The 16,726-nt window shown below is 49.3% G+C and overlaps 1 protein-coding gene across 3 annotated transcripts in view; it reads right to left on the bottom strand.

Moving 5' to 3' along the window:
* Positions 1 to 2,111: 2,111 nt before the first annotated feature.
* Positions 2,112 to 16,726, bottom strand: part of LOC118511078 — a 29,846-nt gene continuing 15,231 nt past the window's right edge. Inside the window, exons 1-7 of one of the 3 annotated variants that reach the window (XM_036053751.1) lie at positions 9,545 to 9,687; positions 6,258 to 6,590; positions 3,579 to 6,188; positions 3,356 to 3,493; positions 3,061 to 3,268; positions 2,769 to 2,984; positions 2,112 to 2,696 (exon numbers count right to left, since the gene is read on the bottom strand). In XM_036053751.1, coding sequence (XP_035909644.1) covers positions 2,608 to 2,696; positions 2,769 to 2,984; positions 3,061 to 3,268; positions 3,356 to 3,493; positions 3,579 to 6,188; positions 6,258 to 6,590; positions 9,545 to 9,607 — 3,657 coding nt within the window. In that variant the 5' untranslated portion in view covers positions 9,608 to 9,687 and the 3' untranslated portion in view covers positions 2,112 to 2,607. Of the gene's footprint in view, positions 2,697 to 2,768; positions 2,985 to 3,060; positions 3,269 to 3,355; positions 3,494 to 3,578; positions 6,189 to 6,257; positions 6,591 to 9,544; positions 9,688 to 16,726 lie in introns of those variants that run through there. The other 2 variants (XM_036053748.1, XM_036053749.1) reach the window with 2 other exon arrangements.

Here is a 16,726-nt window from a genome sequence, read left to right as displayed (position 1 = left end):
AAACATGCCACGAGTTGGCTTGAGGATTGAGGACGCCTGACTGCGTCCCTGATTGTGGACGATGCATAGCGCAGTCATTGGTGTGTTGGTCCCCGTCGTCCAAGCGCCATATTGATCGACTCGAGCATGGGCAGCGCACTAGGTGTACCATCCGAAACAGTATCTGTCTTGTTACGGGAACAAATGTCAAATGCTTTATCATGAATTACCTGTGGTGCTCCTTTGGTCAGTACGCTAACTTGCTGCTGCAAACAATCCCGCTGTATATTCTTTCCCATTCCCCAGTTGGGTTCAAATCGTTTCCTCTACTACAGATCCTCCTCTTGTGAGGCTAACTAAACGATTTTCAAACTAACTAAAATTGCAACCGATCGCAAGGCGCTCACTTGAAGCTAATTAAAGCTAGCTTAAAGTTAATAAACATACAGCTGGTTAAGCTGGGGTCGCTGGCGAGTACAAGAACTTAGGGGGATACACTTCAAGGAACGGATCTGAGCAACCGAAACGGCGATGGCTTTCCTCTACGTCAGTTAACCAGAGTAGGCGAGTAGATCCGGTTGTCAAAAGGCTCCGCGAGCGAAGGATCTATCTATGTGTGACGCAGGCAAACTACCGCAGCGAAAGTGCCAGAAGAAAGTGCGCTTACACTCCACGGGAGTTCTCCAGAAATGCAAAGCAAACCTGGTTGTGTATTTTAGCAGAATGGACTCCAGACGCACCGTAAGTGACTCGATCATTTGGCACCCACAAACAAGAGATATGCTGGCAGTGGTTTTTGGTAGCAGAAATCGGCAACTCCGAAGCCGTAGTGTACGCAGCCATTTTGTTGTATCCATTTCGGCTGCTGTTGGTTACAGAGTAAAAAAGCTGCGTACTTGTAGGCTGCGTCACGCATATTGCAGCCTAATTCATTTGTTTCATTTTGTTTCATTCCATTGGGACGGTCTCGGCCGTATTGCTATCAGTACGATTTATTACATTACCAAGTAGCGTATAAACTCACAGTTGGTCCTCAGGTGACCATTCCAAGCAATGACCCGACACAAACCGGGAGAACTTAGTCTAATAACTTAAGCGGTAACATTTAAAGTTTAAGATTTATTTATTAGTGGAATGAAGAGGCCTCGCAAGTGTGTTTACAATTCGGTTTCAACCACCTCACCAGCTACGCTGAAATTCTGTCACATGCAGACCAATTGGATTTGAATAGCCGAAGGTGGTCCGGGCCCTTTGATCGCTAACATTGCCGGGTTTTGAAGGGTCAATAAAACAATATTTTTTTCTCCAGGATCTCTCCGTATAAAACATAGCGATCGATTGGAAGCTATAGTGATGCATTCATTGACGCAGAAAAAACCATGAGAGGAGCTTGTATTCCAGCTCACGCCGTGAGGTCGATCTTGCGTGCGGATTTGACCGAAGAATTTGACAAATGCACGCTCAGCCTCACCAAGTAACACACTATCAAAGGCTGCTTTGCATCGAAACTAACGTAGTTGCCATGACAATCGTGATACCTTCCAGGAAGCTGGAAAGATAACCGAGCGCTATAAGTATAATCGATGTAGCCATGAGGCATCCGCATGGGCATAAGAGAGCATCGAGGCTAGCAGCGTGGTGTATTGACGGACGTGTACCAAGCATAATGCCTAGTACTGTCCCGCCATCTGTCGAGGGTATATCAATTTAGATATGCTAAAGGAGCCACAGTATCTTCAACAGTAGATTTTGTATTCCTCTCCTGTCAATCTCTGTTGTATCGTTTTAAAATATATAAATTTATTACAATCACACTTAATTGCTGCGACACAATAAAACACGCACGTCCGACCCCTGTCGCGGTCCGTCCTAGAGAGACCCCCTAGCACTCAACCTAACACGCATCCTAGCCTCATCCTAACACGCATCACTAGGAGACCGATGAGTGTCTCTCACGAGCGGCACTCACCACTTCGGTCTCAGGGGTAGGCAGTCTATCGTATGCAACAATCTCACAAAGAGGTTTCAGGGTACGGTCCTCAGCGAACGGCCTCTTTAGATTTCTTACACGAAAAGCATATGTGCTTGAGTTTGTTCGGATCAGTCAACTAATCTCAACGCCCATCCCACGGTTTCGGGTACTAAAGCCAACGCTCTGTTTTATTACACTGTTCATCATAGTATTTACAATCGATCGCCCAGGGATGTGTGGGCCGGAGCGGGAAATCCGCGTACAAAACAGTGCGCGCGCGCCTACTAAACTTAACGAATAAATTATCATTTAAACTTAACGATTATCAAAACTGTTCCGAGCTCGCGCGTACCAAACAGAGGAGGAGGCGGAGGAGAAGGATGATGATGATGGGTTGCTTCGTTCGTTGGCCATAATTTGGTGTCGCGAGGCAGTTTGCCTTGCTTCTCGGTTTCGCTCGCATCTTCCGAAACTGTCGTTTTCGCACCTGCTCGTAACACGTGGTAGAAGTTGAACATAATTTTGATTTTGAAATTGATGACGTACTCTCATGGGGATGGTTCGCATTTTGCAATAAATTAACAACGCATCCGATGGGTGATGCCGACGGAGCACCACCACCGAAGAAGGTTTCGGAGTTTTCTGGTCTCGGCTTCTTACAGCAGCGAATCGATCGCATGTATGACGCCGTTCGTCGTGGGGATGTTGGACGTCTGCAGATAACCGTCGTTAACCTTGATTTTCCCTGCAGTTGGAAACGATACCGAATGTAGTAGTAGGCTTGAGCTCCGATCCCGACCGATCTGGCCGTACTTACCGCCCGTTTTCTGCAGCGTGACCGTTTTACCCTCCGCCATGACGTCCTTCACCTGGTAGAAGCGCATGCCGGCAGTGAAGAGCGTGCCCGGCACAACATGCTTGCGTACGAGTTCTTCCGCCTGGTCCTTCTCCGTGACTAGGTTGGTGAGCTCCTCGGACGTGAGGTGAGCGAATGCGGCATCGGTCGGTGCGAATACTGTGTAAGTTTTGATACCTGCGCGTGGGATGGGAGAAACCGAAAGTTGGAATCCGTTCCGGGGCAGTGCGTTCATGGTCACGTGCTCTCTCACCTTTGTTCTGGAGAGTATCCGACATGCCCGATGCAAACAGTGCTCGCAGGAAGTGTGTGAAGCGGCGCTCACGGTCCGATTGAAGCGTTTGAAGAATATCACCCACCGGCAACGGGAACATGACGCGATCGACGGCGTGCGCAATGCCCTGCGGAATCACGATGTCCTGCTTGTCCGGAACGACCATAGCGCCGTTGATGGTTGTGACCTACGGATACGGAGTACACGCGGAGTCGAGGAGTTGGTTAGTAATGCGTTCGGAAAGCGAGCCAGTCGATCGTTGCCGTCGTCCTACCTTAACGTCGTTCCATTCCGAGTCGTGCATGTTGTACTGGTTCACACGCAGCTGAGTTCCTGCCAGCGACACTCCAGTCATTTCGTCCTGCAGGGACGCAATTTCGAACGATCCAGGAATGACATGGTGCAAGAGAAGCTGCAAAGAAGAAAGAACACCAAAAGACCACCGTTAGAGACGAACCACAACACACAGGAGCGTCCGTCGTCGTCGATCTTCTTACCCCACTCAGCAACCGGGGATTGTTGCGGAACTTTTCTTCCGCCTTTTCGGGTCCACCGAGCTGCACGAGCAGACTGCGGAACGCCTTGTCCGTCGGCACAAAGATCGTGTACGGGCCCGTTTCGTTCAGAATCGTGTCGAGACCAGACTGACGGAGGTATTTGGCCATGGCAAATAGTCCGTTATTCTTGAGAATGGCTGGCAGTTCATTCTGCTGCTGTGGAGAGTCCTCCTTCAGCGCCTTGCCGTTGTCCTGCTGCTGCTGCTGCTGTGTTACGGGTTCGGAAGCGGAAGCCGTCGGGACGACGTCGTTGGCAGTGGGCTGATGCGAGGTATGAATCGTTTGATGCTGATAGGTGCTGGCCGTCTGCTGCTGCTGCTGCTGCTCGATGGCGGCGGCCGTCGCATCGGAGAAGTACTTCTCCGTGTTGGTGCTCTGGTAGATGTTGGAAGGGGGCGTCGCCGGTGGGATTGCCGTTGTAGCGGCCGGGGTGTACACGGAGTTCGCTTCCGAGAACCGGGCCGTACTGTCGGCCTGGAAGTTGCCAGAAACCGGAGCCGGCGTAGAGAGGCGGGCCGAAACGAGCTGGGGCAGTGTGCTGCCAGAGTAAGCTCCCGGTGAGTAGGCGGTCACACTGCTCGGACTGGCCGGCGATGGTGTGGAGGCATAGATCGTGGCTGGTGCGGCCGTATGCTGTACGGTGCTGCCGGATAGGAAAGCGGTCGAGGCGTGCTCCTCGATCGGTGTGCTGTGCGGAATGATCGTCACTGAGTTCGTTTTCTTGATCGGTTGATGGCGCGGGGTTGTGGTTGTGACGGGCGTGTCCAGAACGAGGTCCGGCTTGGAGGAACCCTTGGCCGACGACGGGGGAGGCAGCTGGATTTCCCCGTTCTTGATGCGCTTCAGGATGCTGTCCACGTCGGCGCCGGATGTCTTCGTTTCCTTGTCGCCGCTTCCCTTCACGCCCTGCACCTTGTACGAGCCATCGTCCTGCTCCTCGAGATACACGAACGTCACCTTCTTCTGCGGCGGAATCTTACCCACCTCCTGGATCTGTCCATCTTCCGTTTGCTTGATCAGCTCAAAGTCGGCCCCTGGAGGCAGCAAACCGCTTCGTGCAATGTCTTCGAACGAGAGCGGTTTCGGTGTGGTGGGTGAATCGAGCTGTTGCGTTAGAACACCCTCCGAGTTGGCGTTGGCACGCTTAATAATCTCCGGATCGGTCGTACGGATGACCTGCACCTTCTCACCGTTCGGCAGGATCAGGTCCGTCGAGCTGTAGTTCTTACCCCCCAGATCGGGCGACGTTTCGGCCAGCGCAAGCTTCAGCTGCTTCAACAAATCGTCCCGCCCGAGGGCCTTCGTCGACTTGACCTTGGTCGGTTTCGGCTTGGCTGGTTTGGCCGTTTCCGTCTTGATCGTCTGGAACAAGTTCTGCCTGTTCGAGCTTAGCAGCACATCCAGATCGGACTGCGTAATGCTGCTATAGTCCTTCTTGCTGTTCGGCTTGAGCGGAATCACTGACAGCTGGGGCCCACCGGCAGCAGCAGGGCTAGCGGCGGTGGTAGGATCGGCCACCGGTTTCGACTGCATCTTGACGGACTTCTCGAAGAGTGTCCGCTCCGACGGCAGCACTTCCCGCGATCGAACCTGCGACGGAACGACGGTCTTCTGTGCCTGATCGTACTGCTGTTGCTGCTGCTGGAGGATCTTTTGCTGCTTCTTGAGGAATTCTTGGTGCAACTGCTGCACCTTCACCTGCTGCTTCTGGTACTGCTTCTGCAGGAACTGTTCGTGCTTCTGGATCACCTTTTGCTTTTCCTGCAGCTCGCGGATGCGCTCACTTTCGTCCTTGAGGCGACGTTCGTACTCCTGCTGCTGCTGGTAGTTGGGCGGCTGCTGTGGCTGCAGTCCGTTGAAGTTTGTCGCTTGGCCAACGCCAAACTGGCCCTGACCGGGCTGCTGTTGCTGTGGTCCATTGAACGTTTGAATTTGGGGTTGCGCCTGTGGGAATCCGACTCCCGGTTGGGTGTTGAAGTTGCTGGTCGGCTGAACGAACGGTACGTTTGGCTGGAGTCTGGGAAGCTGTTGTTGCTGCTGCTGCTGCTGGAACTGGGGCGATGGCTGCTGGAAGTTGGACCCAACGGACTGGGAGAGTGGTGGAAACTGTAGCGCTGGGTTGACCGACTGGCTGTGGAATGTCGGTTGAGCGGAGAACGCCGGCTGTCCAGCGCTGTTCTTGAAGTTCTGGGCAGAGTTTGGCAGCGGTAGCTGCAGATTGGGGAACAACGGCACGGGCTGCTGCGGGACGTTGGATGATGGGGTCGGCTGGTTCGGGAAGCGCACCTGCCCCTGGCCGGGGAAGGAAGGAGCAGCGTTCTGCAGGAATGGAGCTTGCAGGGTGTTGGGCCGTTGTTGCGGTGCACCGAAGGTCGGCGTGTCGATACTGTTCAGGAAGGACGGTTGACCGTTCAGTGGCTGTACGCCGTTAGTGTGTTGTAGTTGTTGTTGTGGTGGTGGTGGTGGTGGTGGTGGTGGTCCGTTGAAGAATTGGGCCTGCTGCAGTTGGTTCTGTACGGAACGCTGCTGAGGCGGGAGTCGTGTGTCCTGCTGTAAGAGGTGTAAAAAATTTGGTATGAATGTGGTCTGCGTGTGGTGCTGGAAGTAGTAGCGGTTTACTTGTGCTCCAAAGTTCGGCCCTGGTCGGTTGGACGGTGTGCGGAAGCTGTTGGTCGGTGCATTGGGCGATGATGGTGGTGGTGGATGTAAGTTGTTCGAGTGATGGTGGAAGTGTGCGTTCGGCTGAAAGTGTTGCTGTGTGCCGGGGCCACTGAACGGTTGCCTTCCGTGCGGTTGGCCGGGCACCGGTATTTGGATCGACGGCTGTATGAACACGTTCGGTGCCCGCTGGTTCTGGTGCAGATTGAAACGATGCTGATGCTTCTGGATGTCGCTCAGAATGTGCGTCTGCTGCTGTTGCGTAAGCTGGCGGCGTTGCGCCTTTGGCGGAACCTGGAAGGAAAGGGCGATAAGAAGAATGCACGTCAGAAGAGCGACGACTGCTGGAAAGCTTAATGATCGAGCGAATGGTTAGTGCATAAAACAGAGGTCACACTCGCCCGCCAAGCATGTTTAGTCGGTGTAGCTTCACCGGAGGAGCGTTAGGTTGTGCAACATCGAAGGTTCCCCTTTCACTATCAACCAAATTGACCCAATCAAGCAAGCAGGGTTTATTTGCGTCCCGGTTGGACATCTTTACCGCTCATAAAACCGAACCTATGTGTTTGCCATCATCTTCAACACTTTGCAATTACACAATTACACCAAATCTGCGATGACCCAGTACGGCGCAAGAGAAAGGAAACGGTTGAGCCAACCGCAGATCTGCAACACTAAGTAGCCCGTTCCCACCCGGCGTCGGCCAGTGGTTGGAGATTCGGGAAGCGAAGGTCTACAACCACAGCGCCGCGGTAAGTCAAGATGCGCTTGAGGCACTGGGCGATCGGATGATGTAACGCCAGCACGCAGCAAACATCAATGCAAAGCAAAAACACACTGGTTAGATGGGTCGATGGGCAAGTTTCCTTCTCGGTCGACGAGATGCTCGATGGAAGCTGTCCAGATAGTGGAAAGACCCGCAAACCGTTCAACTTTGTTCGTTCAATCGTCGAACGGCTAGCTAGCTAAGGTTGTGCCGTTTTGTGGGTCGATTGTTTGGTGGGATCGTTTCTGGACGATTAAAGCCCCGGGACGGACGACGCCAGTCCCCAGACCGCCATACACACGATGGTCGATTGTTTTCCGGCAGTGCGCAGCGATGGCGCAGATGATGCGCCGGTTTGGATGGGATGTGACATGCATCCGGAGTGGAGCCAAGAGTCCGAGCGAGATCCAGATCCAGCGGCAACGCAAGAGGAAGTTTTAACTTGAGTCCGCTTGTGTACGCAACGTTACGTCGTCCAAAGTCAACGAGGGAAGATCGGTTCGTGCGCCAGAATCGGAACACAATCGGAAAGCTGCTCTAGTTACGAAATGTGGGAATCGGTGTGTGTGTGTGTGAGCAGGCATCGCATCGCAATGGGGTAATGCCATTTCGCAATGATGCGTAACGTGAGGTGCGATCTGTTCCTGGTTCTCGGCCGTGGTGTTTGCGAAAGCATCGTAATAGCAAGTGCACGATAAAGGCACGATCTTGCTCAACACTATGGGAGCCCGCTAATGTTAACAGTGATCAATGTCTTGGCTGCGAAGGGCTTACACCACACGTGATGATCACGAAAAGAATGATGAGGTGTGTAATCAAAAGGCCCTGTGTGTGCCCTATGCTAATCACGGGGTAAAGTGTATGAAAGCTAGTATCACTCGATTTGCTTAGTATCTTCCCCCAGCATGACGATCATATTGTTTGCCTAAGAATTCATCTGATCTGACGGTGACGCGGTAAGCCTGCGCTGCACAACAATGTGACTTTCGAGTGCATGAGTTATTGCAACGCTTCATCAACGGCTTCAGGCTGACAGTTGCATCATCATCTTGCTCCGGTGAAGGAAAATTTCTTTTGGCCGCCGCGGACATTCCTCAATCGATTGCATTCTTTTGTATCGACCGTCCCTTCCCAGGATCAGGACACTTTCACTTCACTCCCGGTTCGATCGGGAGTGCCTTTCAACGATTGGTCTGCGAATGGGCCGGCTCGAGATCCGGCCAGGGCACAACACCAGTGCGTAGGATAAATTATCGTTTTTTTTTTTTGTACCATCCCGCTTTCCTGCAGCTGATCTTCGCGTCTTGCGCAGTAATTGTTCAAAAACTGTGGTGTGGTATTTGATTGCATCTGCCTCACAAGGCGCTCACACGGCGCGTGTAAAGCCGTGCGTAATGAATGGGACACTTTGTCCACCAAAGCGCTCGAATGTCCAGCATTTTTAGTGTTTTTTATGGATGCTCAAGATGCGGAATTTCGTCATCTACCCACTTGCTAGCAAGCATGGATATGAGCTTGAGCTTTTGCATAAATTACGCTTCTTCGGCCCTCGACATTTAAACGTCGCGAGGACCGACCGATTTTGATTCCTCCAGCAAGTGCTCCGAACAGCTCCGTGAAAGTACGCCCCTACGGTACGGTTTGGAATTCGTCACATTTCACTAGCTTCCTTTCGCTTCGTTTCTGATTCCACTCGCAAAACACGCCGGCAGGCGACATGATCTCGAATGGCCGAAGATGATCATAATTATCATCAACGACGACGCCGGCGCGCGATGGATTGCCGTCCACCGACTCATTAAATTTCAAATGAATATTAATTTAATGCAGCTCATCGGTAGCTGCTTCATTATTTTCGTTCCATCGGCGGCCTGTCCGATCGAAATGTGCGTCGTGACGAATCGGTTCCGTACAAGATGTCCGTCTGATCGCTGTGGGAACATTCACTTGCTGGGCCATCCATCTGGCCAGAAGAGACAGAGGCACATTTTCGGTAGCGTCAAGCCATAACCCAGTAACCAGTGGTGGGAATTGAACAAACTGACGAGAAGAAAAAATATGGCTCAAGGCAGTCTCGGCAGTGCGGCCCCAGAACAGTGCAAGCAGCAAAGCAAGAACGATCGATCAATCGCTCGAATCGAATGCAATTAAGAGTGCACCGGTCTTGAAAGTTGGCCATCGTTTTGTTGGTTGGTTTGAATCGGTTATTGCGGTGCAAAAATTCGGTTTCAGACAACACAAAATGAGCGCGAACAATTGAGTCGGTCTGCTGTGGTAAATGGCGCTGGCGTACTGGTAAACACGTAAGTACAGTGGCATTGGTTGATATTTGATACTTCCTGCGTCCAATGCTGAATGTTCATTAAATCTTATAATGGTTATTTGATACTGTTTGGCAAGTTAAAACTAGGCGTTTCACCAACTTTTGATAGTTAGATGAAGAATCAAAGGTTTGACTGCACTTAGCATCACTTGCACTTACAATCCATTTCTCGCTACATTCTCCAAAGCTCCCGCAGAAAAAAAAGCGTAACTTCATCTTCATCCATCTGCAACGAGTGGGCGGACAAGGGGAGAAAGTGTTCACTATCGGGCTTAAAAGTACGCGTTTCAAACCCTCGGCCAGCGTACGTCAAAGACGCCCTAGCAATGGATAGTATAATTAAACGACCGCTTCGGCCACTAACGGCCAACTAGAGTGCGCGCGGCGGTGTACGTCAAACGAGGCTCTCGGTTTCAGGTTTGCTGGCTCTCCCTGCTTACTAACAAGTGGGTGGGATGGATTGCGTTCGATGGTGATTGAGCTGAAAGTGAGCCGTACTTCACTGGCTCGTTTTCAATTACAAGCCTAACCGAACGCTCGATCGGATCGGTCGATTGAGAGCGATCACCGAGATAAAGTTCGGGAAAATGGGAAACTAAACTGCACTCATTACGCTCGATGATGGGGTGTAATTCGTATGCATCCTTTGCTTCACCGGCAGACGACCTTGCGCGACCTGACGAGCATCAAATCCGATATCCCGATGATGATATACCCAACGCCCGCATAAGTGGAGCTCGAGAGGATCGCTCGTAACGGTTGCGTTTGAAACCCTTAAACACGTGCCTGCTGCTGCTGCTGTAGAAACATAATGATATTATGATCGATCCTCGCACAGCGTGCGGATCGCTTATTTGTGAAGCTTTCGCCACAAGGAGGGATTGCATAATGCCGGTGTGTGTCTGTATCGCAGCGGTGTGCATCGATCGCGTGGCAAAAATCACAGCTTGAAGTAAATTGCATTTGACACGTCCCGGGTAGCATCGGCGTTCCGTAATTGCCGGAAGGGTTCCACGGGAGGTTCCAATGTGAAGCGCCGCACACTCTTTAACGAAAGCGCCCTTTGAGCGCCAACACCGGCTCGGGATGAGTTCCCCAACCAGGTACCGGTGGTGGTTAATTTTTGCGCGTCACTTATGCAACGGACCGACCGCTAAACGACCACCGGCGGCTGCTACACTTCGGAACGGCCCCTGAGTCGAATTTCAATTTTCGCGTTTCAGTCAGTGGTGGTGCTTGAAAATGAAACGATCACCAAGCAAACAGCCAACGAGCTGGGGCTCGTTGGCCACAACAGAAGAGACGGAGAAGCCCGCAGCCCGGGGAAAACCGAAAGGTAGATAAGGTAGATCGAACGGGCTGCATAATACTTGATCACTTATGATTGATTGGTTGATTGATTGATTAATCGAGGCGCGATGCGCTGTGTGAGTGGAATTTAAGATGAGAGAAACACAAACACACATAACAAAAAAAAATCAACATCAAACGAGAGGGAAAACACTTTCTAAGCCGTGATCGGTCGTCGGTCAGGCTCAGCTGAAAATCGCGCAAAAAAAAACCTTGATCGCGACGATGTACATGCTGCGTAGCATCATTACTACGTAGAAATAGTGCTGTCTGCTGTTTGCCGTCGGCTCGCGTCGGTAATGTGGCCACAGCACACATACGCCGCCACCAAGAAGAGCGCCGGGGACTTACCGCGAACGATTTGGGAATCTATGGAAAATATTTGAAAAGAAAGCAAGAAAGAAACAACAAGCGTGTGTGAGTGGTTTGAAGCATCCGCGGCCGCTTTACTGTGGTGCGTTGTGATGTGCTGCTGGGTGCAATTTAGTGCCAGACGCAAACAGGCAAATATATTTTACAAAAACACATGAAACATGCATTTGAACACAAACACAACAAACCAACACGGCGCCCATCTCGCGTCCACACACCATTATAGGCCGATCAAAAACATGTGTGTTGACGATGGGTAAATATTTGAAAGCATATTGATTTGCAATGTGATCAACATTTTTCAAGTGTTTAAAATGAAAAGTGTGCTTGTTTAGGTGATGTGAGGAGTTGTGCGAGTGCGCTTGCCGTCCGTCGGCTAGTCGGCTTATCGTTCCGAGCGTTTTCCGTTCCCAGCGTTATTAGCGAATTGGCTTTATTACTAGCGCTCGAGAGTCGTGGGAGCGGAACAGAGCCAGACATCAGATCTCCCAACTCTTCGCTGTCTACTGTCGTATGTTTCCTCCAATCTGAATGATTACAATTCGTTGGTATATCTGTGTGGTTGGAGTGTTGGTTTGCAGACAAGAGGCGTTAATTAGTAGCTTTGCAAATTCTTCACAACTTTCGTTCGTTTGCCAGCTTAAGAAGGATTTGCATGTTTGGGGGGTGCTATTGGCAGTGTGTATTTTTCTGATTGAAAAGAAAACAGCGGGCAAAGTTTGGCGCTCGGAAGCTTTTCCAAACTTACAATGAGTATGTGGTCGATCGGTGATTCAAGGCTGCCGATTCCAACAAGCAAGACAAAACGATCAGTCAACAGCATATAGGAAGTGTTTCGAGGTCACGATCACGTCACGATTACGATCTTCATGTAGCGGACAAAGTTGGCAAATTAAAACCCAAACGTCTTTAACGGCTGGCAATATAAAAGAGTGCATACAATGAGCGAAATAATAATAGCGCCACCATGCTTTTTGGCAAATATTTTGTCTTACCGATTTTTGCAACTTCCAAATTTTTGCTGCATTAAACTTTAACATTTAAGTCACAATAGTCCACAAAGGGTGGAAAATTCAAACTAGCTCCACCTAGCAGAAGGCACTTCCTGCTGAATTTTGGACCATAAAAAGTCGAGTAAGAATCTAAATAAAAATAAAGATAAAGAGTACCACGATTCAGGCATTTCTTGTAGAGAAATCGATCGAGAAATTGATAATTACGACCAAATACTGATATATGGGTAGCAAAGCTAAACTACGGTGCGGTAGAAGGGAATAATTGTAGAAAATCAGTGAAAAAGAAACCACTGAATGAATGAAATGGTGTTCAACTTTGATAGTTGACCAACCTGATGGATTCGAGTCACATCTCGCATTGGTAAAATATCGCCGAAACATATATTTCCTCGACGGATGAATATGAATATTTCATCTCTCTGAATGAAATGGTGTTCAACTTTGATAGTTTAGATAATTGGCAACACTTTTGGTAAGAAGTGTTGCAAGAAGAACTCGGTTCTGATTTGAGTTGGAACATCAATGCTGATATGCTGATAGTTTGGGAAGCTTTTCATTTCGAGGAAAGCTTCCATTGGCATTGGCAACTCCATCAAGCAGGCTGAAGTTGGAGGATATCAAAATATTAGAAATAAGCTGGCCCTGTGCGGGATTTCATGTAGTAGCAGGAAATTCACAGTTCAAAAAGGTTTAAAATAGATAATATTAACATTCTTAACAAGAAAATAGAAGAATCAGCAAGATGATTTTTTTTTTAATTTTCCATTAAAAAACTGGTCGTGGTATTCTTATTTCGTTCGTTGTACCCCTGTCGAAGATGTAGTGCCAGAAGAAGAAGAAGGAGTATATCACAAGTAGTATATCAAGAAGTAAATGGAGACTAAAAATTAAGAAAATATTTACAGAAATCATGGGCTTTTACCTCATTAAAGGAGAACTTTCTAGAACTCTCGAACTCTCGTGAATCTGTTCAGAAACGAAATACGGCAGACGTTTTGTAGAAAAAAGCTGCCTTAAAATTTGCTCAAATATCCAAGGCTTTTGACATATTTTGTTATTTGAAAAGTAACATATGTCTCCGTGTAAGTTGGTTGCCATTATCAAACCGATTTGCATCATTAAGGTGACAAATAGGGGCAATTCTGTCGTCCTTCACAATAGAATGTTATGAAAGTTTACCTCTACCACCACATAACAAAACGTCCTTTCTAAGGATTAACTTTGCCACGCCGCACTGGTATCCGGCGGAACGTTTTCCATCCCATTGAAACCGATTGAACGGAGGAGTGGGGTGGCTTACGATCGGCCTGCTGACATAACACGATCTTCTGCCATTGTCCGCAAAACGAGCCACATTCACATTTCACTTTCTGACGCCTCGTTCGATTCCTATTAGCTCATCACGCCCGGCAACACACTAATGGACCAACACTTTCCATCGGTAAACGAAGAAACGATGAGTGCGCGTACGAGTGTTTGACGGACTTGAAGCGGGCGGTTGGGCGACACAACCGATCGAAGCGGATCCCGGAATGGAGGAAACTGTACGCTCGCTAAGTGGTGATCAATGTAGTTGCTGTTTGCTGAAGATCTGGACGAAGTGATCTCCTAGAAACGAGTCGCTAACGATATCATTCATGCTTAGGTAGGAAGATCTACATCGATCGCTTGCTTTACAAAGAAGAGGATGAATGAGCTTCACTTGGACTTTATGGTCATCCGAGAGGAGAAAACAGAGAGGAGATCCCTTGGAACTTTGGACAGTTCCAAGTGTAGCCTCCAGCAGGGATGTGTGATGATACTGCGCAGCCATGATTTCTTAACCCAAAAGTCCGTACACTTTTTATCATCCTCATCAGCAATCGTGTTTTTTGTTACTCGATTTCTGTTGATGATTGTAATATTACATAAAGTACAGCAACTTCCAGGCCGGCCGCTAATTGTTGCCGCCCGTTTTTGCCTATTTGTGTCGCAATCAAAATCGTTTTTTCTTTCATATTTAACTCATTCACCCATCAAGCTCTTCAACATACGCGGCCCCGTTCGTAGTGGTGGTGGTGGTGGTGGTGCTAAATGATCAGCGGCTATAAGAATCCCATCAGCCCGCACAAAACGTCACGTGTGAAGGGGTGAAAGTGTTTAAGGCACTTCAAGCTGGTGATGCAATTTGGTGTTTTATTGGTTAAAAATGCCATCATGTTGGACATAACTTCGACGAAAAATGTTAACAAGAACTGCGCAACAACACCATTCCAAACGCAACGGCCATTTCAAAATGATGAAGCTTCGGCTGGCTGTGTATTATCGCTTCGCAGCGACATATTAACCGATTATACGTGAAAAACAATCATGCAAGCGCCATTATCCTTGATGTGCTTTGATGTATGTGAGTGATTTTCAATTTCCACCGTTCGGGAGCGGGTTCGAGTTTCGAAAACCCTTGATTGTCCATTTAAAAACCCACCGAAATCTACCAATCCGGCCAACCATCGCTGGGAAGCCGGAAATGCTCCCTGCTCGTGGACCAGCGAAAGCAATTTCAACGCAGCGCTGTGCTGTGGCCCGCTAATCACCATCATTGAGCCGGTGGCATTGGAATGAAAATTGCGGAAATCATAATATTACGAACCGATCGGGTCTGGTACTCCGCCACACATTCGGTTGGAAAAGTTAATCTCTCTAATTTGGCACTGGATGCGATCGGATCGTGAACAGTGTGCGAGTGTGTCTGTCTTCCAGTCCGTTCTTTCGATACAAAGTGACAGCCACCAATCTGGACCGCGGTGGCGTAACATTAGTCAAAGTGCTAAAAACGCTTCACTATCACTTCCGTGCACGGTGGTGGTTCGTTCCATCCAGCCGAGGCATTGGCGCAGGAAAAACAACAAACGGTTTCGTTCGTATCACCCCTTTGAGCGCGGGCAGCAGTGACAATACGAAAAACAAACATTCGAAAGCAACCACGCCATTCCTGGCCTTCCACTCCACTCCTGGTTCCGGTTCGGGCGTAGGGCAGTTGGCCGCTTGCCGTGCGAAAATTACATGGCACCGACCACATGGCCGCAGCAACCTTTGCACCCTCCCAGCGTTGCCCGAAATGCGATGGCCGGCGATGACCATTCCTTCGCGGATGGTGCGCTTTTATCGCTTTGTCACGTTTGTTAATATGTCCACTACCACTTTCTACTGTGCGCTTTACTCAAACGCGTAGTGGAACACTCCTTTCTTCTTGCTTGTCACTTTTTGCTGGACGGTCAATTTAATGGTCACTGACCGGGGAGTTGGGGCGGTTTGAGTCCCGTCTACAAAATCCCACGAGGACACGAGCCCATTTACTCCAACCGACTACTAAGAGCAGACAAATTGACCGATTTGTTCTGAAAAGATTTTAGACCTCTTGGCCTCTTGCAGAACCATGCGAAAGTTACGAACAAAAACTGGCAGCTTCATCCATCTTTCTAACCTCCAGAACAGCGCGTTGAGGACCAAACGACAGTAAAAATGTAGAGATAGCCGAAAAAACAAAACACGTGCTTCATTCAGCTAAACGCAAAGTAAATGTTGATTCATTGTGAAAGTATGTTTTCGGTGTGTTTGGGGCGATCGTTTCTGGCGAGCTTAAAGTGGCAGGTTTAAAGGGTGGGGAAATAGACCTGGAGAGACCGAGAGAGAGAGGGGTGGGATAGAAATTTGGGGTTTGATAGCCAATAATAATCAAAGACCAATGCTCCCAATTCGCATTCCATCCCAAAGCTGGCAGCCAATTGTCCGTTGTCTTTCATTCACCCATCCGACTAACGATCGACATAAACGGAACAATTGGATGTTTTGAATTATTCCCAACTCGGATTTTGTGGGAGGTAGGAGGGAGAGGGGGGGGGAGGATTGGGGGTTTGCGCAGACAATTGTTTAATCAAATTAGTAAAATAACAAAACGTCAGGAGAAATGGAAGTTGAAAGGGATTTAATGATTTAATGCGGTCCAAAAACCAATCCAGCTCCGAATGCATTCCAAACGCTGATCAAACAATAATCTAATCCCATTGCGGACCTCGCCTTTCGCATAGTTTGTTGATCTTACTGGCCCCCCGGGAAGCGGATTATATTCGTGGTGCGGAGGGAAAAGTTATTACGTCCCATCAAACCATACACGCGGCAGGGTTAACCTTTCACCGTATTAGCAGATCGGAAGTTCTGGACACACACACACACCACTTCTTCACGTCCGTTCGCGAAGATGCCTGCTACAGTTGCGGTTTCTGTGGCATTAATCTACGGGGAGGACAGACAACAACAAAAAAAAAACCGCAATCGAATCGCGAACTTGCGCCCACAGCTCGAAAGCAGTTCCGTGGGCGGCTTCTAAAAACGGCCTGCCAGTATTAATGATGAACTTTCGCTCTGAACTTTGGCTCACATCACAATGCGCCCCAGTGCAGTGCCGGCACACGGAGTCAAACGTAATATTTGCCTGAGAGTAATAAGGTGTTACGCGAGATGCTGCCGGTTTTGTGCGTGGTGTGGTGTGTTTTGTTTGCACCCAGGAATGAACTAATGCGCCCGGCGCGGCGGATGATTTATAATAAGGCGTATGAAAAGAGGC

Source organism: Anopheles stephensi, chromosome 3, assembly GCF_013141755.1.
Source record: "Anopheles stephensi strain Indian chromosome 3, UCI_ANSTEP_V1.0, whole genome shotgun sequence".
In the NCBI taxonomy this organism is placed as follows: Eukaryota; Metazoa; Arthropoda; class Insecta; order Diptera; family Culicidae; genus Anopheles; species Anopheles stephensi.
Note: the sequence above shows the minus strand (reverse complement) of the source record. Positions and strands in the feature narration are given on the sequence as shown.